This window comes from Protomyctophum parallelum (assembly GCF_964188405.1).
Source record: "Protomyctophum parallelum genome assembly, chromosome: 12".
NCBI lineage: Eukaryota > Metazoa > Chordata > Actinopteri > Myctophiformes > Myctophidae > Protomyctophum > Protomyctophum parallelum.
In genome coordinates, this window is record NC_139712.1 from 19,735,861 (window position 1) to 19,745,104 (window position 9,244).

Here is a 9,244-nt window from a genome sequence, read left to right on the forward strand (position 1 = left end):
TTCAAATGAACTGATCAACTTGAGGCTGGAAGGCAAGTCACTGAACTGCTGCAGAGTATAGTAAAGATTTGTTTCCCCGTGTATTGCTGTAGAAAAAGGCAGGGTTTAAAAGCAGTAGGGCTCCCTTTGGTGTAGTCGTGCCTGTGAGTGTCACTTACCTTTGAAAAGTAATCACAGAAATGTGTGTAAATAAATTTCTTACCAAGAATTTTCTCCACCAATGTGTTTGTAAAGGTGTCTACTAACATATCCCACAGTGGTTTCTATTCAACCACCCTATAGGGGAATTTTTGACAGCTGCTGAAAGTTGGGGTACCATCAACAACCAATATTATGGCAAAATGTTCTAAACTGCATTATACTTTAAAAGCATGCGACGTGTAAACTAGGGGTTTTTCATGATTCTAAACCCATTCCAAGCATTAGTTTTGCACATAAAACACTCCTTGGGCTAAAAACGGCAATACACAACACAATACACGCCCAAATGTGCTGACCTCATCACATTTTGTAATGACGGCTATGGCCGTTTTTAGCCCATGAAAAACCGTATCACTCTCTATTCCTTTAAGCTGAAATCACTCTATTAATCACTTTGAACTCACTAATCACAGACCACTAGTTTTCCTCCAATCACGGACGCTATCGAATGTAACTCCACTCCATTACGCAGCAGTGTGTGTGTGTGTGTGTGTGTGTGTGTGTGTGTGTGTGTGTGTGTGTGTGTGTGTCCGTCCGAGCACAGAAATAGCCAAAATGGGGAGAATAATAAATAAAATCAATGTTAAAATGCACATTCCTCTGTTTATTATTTTACGATGAAGCCGTGAATGTACAACCATTACGGGGGTTTCCCCCGGTATGAGTGTGACAGGTGGTCAAGGTGGTCCCGACTGACGTCAGGGTACTTTTGTTTGCTTCTCTTCCGACATGGCCGTCGGCATTTAGTCGCCATCGTCACCCTCGTGGTCGTCGTCGTCTTCGTCGTCGGCAACGGCGAAGGTTTTCTTTCCTTTCCTCTGAACGTGGTCTTCATTACACTTCTCTAGAGCTACGATCTGGAGAGAGAGAGAGAGAGAGAGAGAGAGAGAGAGAGAGAGACGGAACGAACACGGTTAGTAGCCACAAAGACACATCGCTGTCTGCCTTCGTTAAAAATGTACGCTTTTAAACTGCCTCCCCCTGGCCAGCCGGGGCGCCTGATGGAGGGGAAAGGAACTGGTTGGAATAACGTGTTCCTTCCACGCGCTACGTCCAACCAGGGAAACTCCCCCCTGTCAGGTGTAAAGGAGCAACTTGGACACTCAGGCATGAAGGAAGCATGAGTTCAAGTCCGTTGCTCTCCCCTTGTCCCCCATATATGGGGACTAGGTTGGTGGAGGGTGTGTAGAGCCCAGGATCACATTAGATGATTGACACAGGGGTGAAAAATGGGTTACAAAATCGTGGGATAAAAAATATAATAATAATAAAATAAAAAAAGTACGCTTTGTGAGTGTGTGTGTGTCTCACTCGGACACGCGACATTCACAGAGAAACAACCAACAGCACGGACCGTTTGACGTTGGACGCGAGCACGCCGCCAAGCTCGCGAGATTCTAGTAACAGACACTTCGCCAATGTCTGTGTGCGTGCATGTGTTTGTGCGTGTGTGTGTGCGTGCATGTGTCCGTGCGTGCATGTGTATACAGTATACAGACCTGGGACATGAACTCGGCCTCGTCGTCCTCCGTGATGGTGAGGTTCAATCCCGTTACCGAGTTGAACAGATCGTACACGCTCATCGCCTCCGACACGCCTTGCTTCTGGAAGAACTGCGCACGCACACACGCGCGCGCACACACACACACAGACACGCACACACACCCACACCCACAGTGTTGTAAGGTTGTGCATAATATTAGTGCTCACTGCTTTGGCGTAACTAGCTTAGCCCATTTAGACCTGAGGCAGATTCTTAAAAAAAACATGTGTGTTGTTACAGTAGGTCGTCTCTGTTTTGGGCTGAAAACTCAGATATCAGGATTCAAATTCAAAAATATGGAAAGAAGCATATCTACAAGCTCGAAACGTGGCACGTTCTGCTACTTTTGATTGATTAATTTACGGAAAAAAGAAAGAAAGAACACACAACAAAAATACACAAAGTAGAGATAAGATGTTTCAGGCAGACACTATAGAGCGTCGCAGTCCCGCCCCCCTCATGACAACGCCAGGCCCAGGAAATTAATCCCAATGCATTTTTCCATAGACATTTAAAAAAATATTTACCGTATTTAAAGACCTTTTAAGCGTTGTACGAAGCCAACTCGAGTCGTGAGTCGTGACAAATCATGACAACAAACACAATATTTTGGACAAAACAAATAATTACAAAGAAGAAAAACAACAAATAAAGTGTTGTAACCTGCCGTTTCTTTCTACTTTCTAATTCTTTGTTTGGCCCAAAACCCCCGGGTCTCTCGAGGGGGCGGGACTGCGACGCTCTATAGCAGCTCATAGCAGGGGTTCTCAACATGGGGGTCGCGACCCCTCGGGGGGGGGGGGGGGGGGGGGGGGTCCCAAAATTATTTGGGGGGGGGGGGGTCCCTAAATTATATATTCTTTAAAATTAAAAAAATTAAAAGGGGGGTTTTGGTTGTTATTTTTTTTACAACTGAATGGCTGGGAAATGGAAATGTAGAGTTTTCATAGTACACAGTGCATTATATCTGGTTTGAGAATTTATTTATGATGTATTTTCTCTATTATTAAGGTAATTCTAGCGGCCAATTTGTATTGGTTGTGTAGCGACAACTACACACAGAGGTGTTCCGTCTACCTCTCTCGTTTTGTATTAGGTCATTTTATTGTGCATTTGGTATTTCACAGATAAACGATCATTGCCATTTGAATTCAAGTCAAACAACAACAAGGGATATTTGGTTACCGTGGCGACGTTGTGGCAATCTCTGAAGAGGAACTCCAGACCATGAGGATGCTTCGGTTCCACCGACTGACTCACGTCTATGACAAACACCTGTGATACAAGAACATTAAATACACACTACTAACACACACCTGTGATACAAGATACAACATTATCCCATTTAGACCCGACATCGAAATAAATAAGAAAGTCTTCTGAAAGAATATATATTCAAAGATGTGTGCCGCATTTTCACAATTAAAAAAAAATAGCAGACCTACAAGCTCGTAGCGCGCCACTCGGTGGCGCGCTATGAGCTTGTAGACCTGCTATTTTTCAATAGCTAAATTATAACATAATGCTAACGCCAAAAGGCGTTCCCGCACAAAATGGGTTATGTACACACTACCAACACACACCTGTAGGAAATGCACAACATTATATACACACTACTGACTCACATCTGACTATAACACACCTGTAGAAAATGCACAACACAATTACACATAGCCGGGGCGCCCGCTGGCCTAGTGGTCCAGGCGCATGCCACATATAGGCTCTGGCCTGACAGCGCGTCGCGTGTTCGAGTCGCGCTCATGACGACCTTTGCTGCATGTCTCTCCCCTTCTCTCACTCTCTCTCCCTCGTTCCTGTCCATCTTCACTTGATACTATCAATAAAGGCAAAAAGCCAAAAACGAATTCTGCTCTAGAGGGGGCGGGTGCCGGCGAATACAAGGCGGTGGATCTTATTGGATGGAAGTGGCCAACCTTTTTTCTATAAGGAGAGTATTTGTGCTATCACAACCTGAAAAATTAAATCACTATCTGGTCTGCTAAGGTGGCTGCCATGTTGACAGTTATGGTCGCCATCTTGGAATTTTTAGTCTGCCCAGCGCCTTTTTCCACCAGAGTGGCCCTCTTGTTATATCATTGCCCCAGTAAAGGTCACCCAACACCGAGTACATCCTCAAGAAGGCGCAGCAGTGACTGTACTTTCTGAGTCGACTTAAAACCTTTGGCTTAAAGGAGAATTCCATGCTAGAAGGCTTTCTTTCCTTTATGTGTAGTTGTTACGTCCCCAACAAAGAGGTCCAGGTGTTATTTTGTGCAAACGTGCATTATTGGCTATTTCCTCTAATATAAGCCCTCAATGGGGGTTGGGTTGTTGTGCGAATTCGCTTATTTCCATCAAAATAAGTAGTAACGTGTGCCGCTCGGGATACTATTTACATATACAGAGGATATAAACAAAGAATATTTATTTTTTATGGAAATAAGCGAATTAGCACAACACCCCATAGCCCCATTCAATTAAATGCAATTCATTGAGGGCTTATGGTAGGGGAAATAGCCAATAATTCTTTAGTTTTGTGTCTGAGAGGCTAAATAGCAAATGGCGGTCCGTGGCTCAAAAGACGGGTAATGAAAACCTTGAAAACCACTGACCTACACACATGGTCACCGTCATGACATTTTGATGGTTAATTGTGATTTAACGATTGAATTGTGTTTCACGTCTGAACACTGGGACATAGACTGGGACTTGGCTTTTAGGATTCATAAACAAAAGTTGCACAGGTCAGATATGAAACAGCTGATCTACAGTACATACAAGCTCATAGTGTCATATGACACGTTATGAGCTTGTAGATCGACCACACACACACGCACGCACGCACGCACGCACAGACAGTACCTTGCCATCGTGCCAAAGCATGTTATATTCACTGAGATCGGCATGGACCAAGTTACATTTCTGATAGAGAGTCTGCATCATCTAGAGAGAGAGAGAGAGAGACATCAAGTCACATTGCTGATAGAGTCTGCATCATCTATAGAGAGAGACAGATACATACAGTATAGTACACTAATTTAACCCATTCTGACCTGAGATCAGATTCTAAAAATGTCTGTTTGAAAATGACAGTTTTCTGAAAAAGCTATGTTTCTATGTCAGTCATTCTTCGAATTTTCAAAAATAGCAGACCTACAAGCTCGTGAGCTTGTAGATCTGCTATTTTTCAATAGCTAAAAAGGGGTTCCTGCCTAAAATGGGATATCGTATATCGATATATATCGATATTAATCCCGACGATATGAATCGATTCATTGAAATGAAAAATAAAAATAAAAAGGGGGGGCTAGTGTGTGATGTGAAATGTGAGCTTTAGTCATATTCCATCATATTCAAGTGCTTTTGGAGAGAAATGATAGCCACTTTCAGCAGTAGAGCACTGTAGAGGGGAGCTGTGTGTGTCTGTGACTGTAGAGGGGAGCTGTGTGTGTCTGTGACTGTAGAGGGGAGCTGTGTGTGTCTGTGACTGTAGAGGGGAGCTGTGTGTGTCTGTGACTGTAGAGGGGAGCTGTGTGTGTCTGTGACTGTAGAGGGGAGCTGTGTGTGTCTTTGACTGTGCCCAGGTGATGATGGTCGTTGATGCTCATCAAGGAAGGCAATTATGTTTCTGCACTGTCAAAAGTAATGCTACTTTTTTTGCAATGTAGTTAACCCATTTTGGGCGTGGACCCCTTTTGGTGTTTTAAACATTATGTTATAATTTAGCTATTGAAAATAGCAGATCTACAGTGGCGCGCTACGAGCTTGTAGGTCTGCTATTTTTGAAAAATCGTGAAAATATTTATTTAGAATATTATATATTATATAGAGGATTTAGATTTTTTTTTTAATTTTGAGGTCAGGCCTAAATGGGTTAAATAAAAAAATCTCAGGGGGGGGGGAAGATAAATTATATAAAATTTAAAAAAACGGTAATTATTCTTTAAAATATATATATTTTAATATCGTGAAAAATGGCATCATGATACGAATCGTATCGTGAGTTGAGCGAATCGTTACATGCCTATAGTTGACACAGTGCCTGATGGTAGGTGTATAGTGTACACAGCGGTATAGGTTTATAGTTGACACAGTGCCTGATGGTAGGTGTATACTGTACACAGCGGTATAGGTTTGTCTTACATGCAGGACCTGGTGGTAGGCGGTCTTCATGTCCTCGGCTCCCAGCCGGACGTCTTTCAGTTTGGGGGCGGGGATGTGGTCCTCACCGATGAAGGACATGACCAGGATGTGCCTCTTCAACACCACCACCTCTGGACACGGGATACCCGCCTTCTTCATTCTGCACACGCACACACACACAATGCACACAGTAAAACAAGAGACATTTGTATGACGCCACTATAGGGCCTCAGGCCCCCCTTCCCCCCCCCCCCCATTATATATTGTTCCCCTCCTTTATAATTAGTTCCTGTTCTGTTCTTTGTCTATAGAGCGTCGCAGTCCCTCCCCCTTTCAGAACGACGGCCCAGGGAATGAATCCCAATGCATTTTTCCTCATAGGCTTTTCTTAAAGTATTTATTTAAAGACGGTTACGCCGCGGACAAAGGCAACTCGGATCGTGACAAATCATGACGATGAACACAATATTTTGGGCCGATCAAATCATTAGAAAGAAGAAAATAAAGGCAGGAGACAACACTATTTGTTTTGTTTTTCTTCTTATAAATTATTTGATCGGACCAAAACATTGTGTTCATTGTCATGATTTGTCACGATCCGAGTTGGCTTTGTCCGCGGCATAACCGTCTTTAAATAAATACTTTAAGAAAAGCCTATGGAGAAAATGCATTGGGATTCATTTCCTGGGCCACTCGTCGTTCTGATAGCGGGTGGGACTGCGACGCTCTATATAGATAGAGAAGTGTCTATTTGTACGTCTCTAAATGTTTTGACGAATTGAACATGGTGGACCCTTTTGTAAACAAGTGTAATGCTTAATTGGGTCGTCCACTCACTCAGTTAACATTGAGTGTGTGCTTGAAATGTACTGTAATTCTGCAAACTGTTAATACATATTTCAATCAATCAATCAATCCAATTCTACGAATGCCTTCTAGATCATGAGTTCTCACACACTCGGCGCGCTTTGGACTTAAAGCTGTAGGAAATACTTGCCATTAACCCATTTTGGGCGGGAACCCCTTTTGGTGTTTTAACTAAGCATTATGTTATACTTTACCTATTGAAAAATAGCAGATCTGCGGCACAAATCTTTGAATATATATTCTTTCAGAAGACTTTTTTTTTTAATTTTGATGACAGGCCTAACTTAATAAAGCTGTGTGAAATACTTACATTAATATAGTGGTTGTAAAGGGGTTAATTGATTGAGTCCCGTGGTGGGAGTTTTTCAATTTGTTGTGTCCAGTATCTTCCCTACTTACTTCACAGGTGTTACTGAATTAAGACTCTGTTCCATTTAGAGTGGTTGTCAAACGTTTTAATTTCAAGAAGAACCCTCATAACTCTCAGAGTTACACACCCGTACGGGGCCATTTGGAACCCACTCAAGGACACTTTGAGACCCACTGGGGTAGCAGAGTGTATCCAGTGAGCCAACATGCACAATAGCATCACCCAGTATCATCGGTGACACCTGTGAAGGAAGTAGGGAAGGGGCCCAGCCCAAGTTCTTTCCAAATTTGGTGTTGTGTGCGTTAAATGGTAAATGGTGCATTTAATTATATAGCACCTTTATCCAAGGCGCTATACTAAGACCTGTATTTTGCGTGTCTTAAGTACCAGGTCTTATTACCTAACTTGAGTAAACTAAAGACCTGGAGGCGTGATCAATGCCATTTGGCTATTCTGAGTGGCCAAAGAGCATTGATCACGCCTCCAGGTCTTTAGTTTACTCAAGTTAGGTAATAAGACCTGGTACTTAAGACACGCAAAATACAGCCCATAGAGTCCCATTCACACACACATTCACACTGTACACCGATGGCAGAGGAAACCATGCAAGGCACCAATCAGCACATCGGGAGCAATTAGGGGTTCAGAGTCTTGCTCAAGGACACTTCGACACTAACTCTGGGGCAGTGTTGATTTTTGACAGCACATGTTGATTTTAGTTTTAGTCATAGTCTCTTGAATAGTTTTCATTTAGTTTTAGTCACCTGGAATGTTTTACATTTAGTCTAGTTTTAGTCGACAAAATCTACAGTTGATTTAGTCGACTAAAATGTATTTTGGCGGACCTCGATGCCGTCGTATAATGACTGATTTTACACTTGCTGAAAATAGTCAATCTACAGGCTCACTTATCGATCGGCTATTTTCAGCATGCAACCGAGTGTAAAATGACTTATACTGGATCTCTTGTCCACATTTCAGTCTAGACGTTATTTGTTGACGAAATTGTCAATATATTTAGTCTTAGTTTTAGTCATCATAGCTTAGTTTTCATGTAGTTTTCGCCAGTGAAAAAAGGTAGTGGCAAGTGTTGAGAATTTCCTCAGACAATCCAAATGGCAGCGTACTGGTGGACAAAACCATTCACAACTCCCCTTCCACCACCACCACTGCACCAATCACCCACAGGTGTCTGCCATCAGCACTCTGGGCTGATTGCCATTGTCAGCTCAGGTGTGCTCCCCTACAAACACTCACTCCACACACAGTTCACTCACACAGCTCTCCACTCCAGACCCAAGCCGTGCGTCAATGAAAATAGTCGATCATTATGTTCAAAATGTTCATAATAATTTGAAAATTTTGGGTAGTCAGCAATGTCACTGAACAACGAACTTTTAAATAGCGAGCCTAACCTGGCGAGGTTGTGCATCTCCTTCTCGGCCCACAGCTTGATGACCTTCCGGGGGTTGAGCTTGCTGAAGCGGTCCCTGAAGCGGTAGTCGTCCTTGATGTACTTGTCCCGGTTCTTGAACTCGTTGAGGGTGGTCTTAAACACCTTCAGCACCACCTCCTTTGGAACACTCTGCTCCTCCATGCTGGGGGAGGGAGGGAGAGAGAGATCACTGTGCTTGCACCAGTGACGAAAAATGTCCGTCGACTACCTTTTTCCACTGACAAACTAAATTGAAAGTAACTAAATTAAAACTAAGCTATGACGACTAAAACTAAGACTAAATATATTGACAATTTCGTCAAATAAAAACTAGACTAAAATGTTAGGAAGGGACTATTGGACAAGATATCCAGTATAAGTCATTTTACACTTGGTTGCATGCTGAAAATAGCCGATCCACAAGCTCACAATGTGTCGCGACGCGTTGTGAGCTTGTAGATCGGCTATTTTAACTATTCAAAAGACAAAGACTAAAACTAAAATAGAAATTTGATGCACAGATTACTATGCTTGCGAGGACCGTTTAGCATGTTTTCTTTTTTTGGTGCAATTGTTTTTTTTTTACTCCGTAATCCTGAAGCCTGAAAATAGCCGATCTACAAGCTTGCACATCTGCTATTTTCTGTCACAGACCCAAGTATACGTCAGGTTTAACTCTCTAACC

At 42.7% G+C, this 9,244-nt stretch overlaps 1 protein-coding gene across 1 annotated transcript in view; it reads right to left on the minus strand.

Moving 5' to 3' along the window:
• Positions 1–784: 784 nt before the first annotated feature.
• riok3 (RIO kinase 3 (yeast)) overlaps positions 785–9,244 on the minus strand; it is an 18,110-nt gene continuing 9,650 nt past the window's right edge. The window contains exons 8-13 of the mRNA XM_083777831.1: positions 8,540–8,722; positions 5,888–6,047; positions 4,607–4,687; positions 2,930–3,019; positions 1,701–1,814; positions 785–1,058 (exon numbers count right to left, since the gene is read on the minus strand). Coding sequence (XP_083633957.1) covers positions 945–1,058; positions 1,701–1,814; positions 2,930–3,019; positions 4,607–4,687; positions 5,888–6,047; positions 8,540–8,722 — 742 coding nt within the window. The 3' untranslated portion in view covers positions 785–944. The remainder of the gene's footprint in view (positions 1,059–1,700; positions 1,815–2,929; positions 3,020–4,606; positions 4,688–5,887; positions 6,048–8,539; positions 8,723–9,244) is intronic.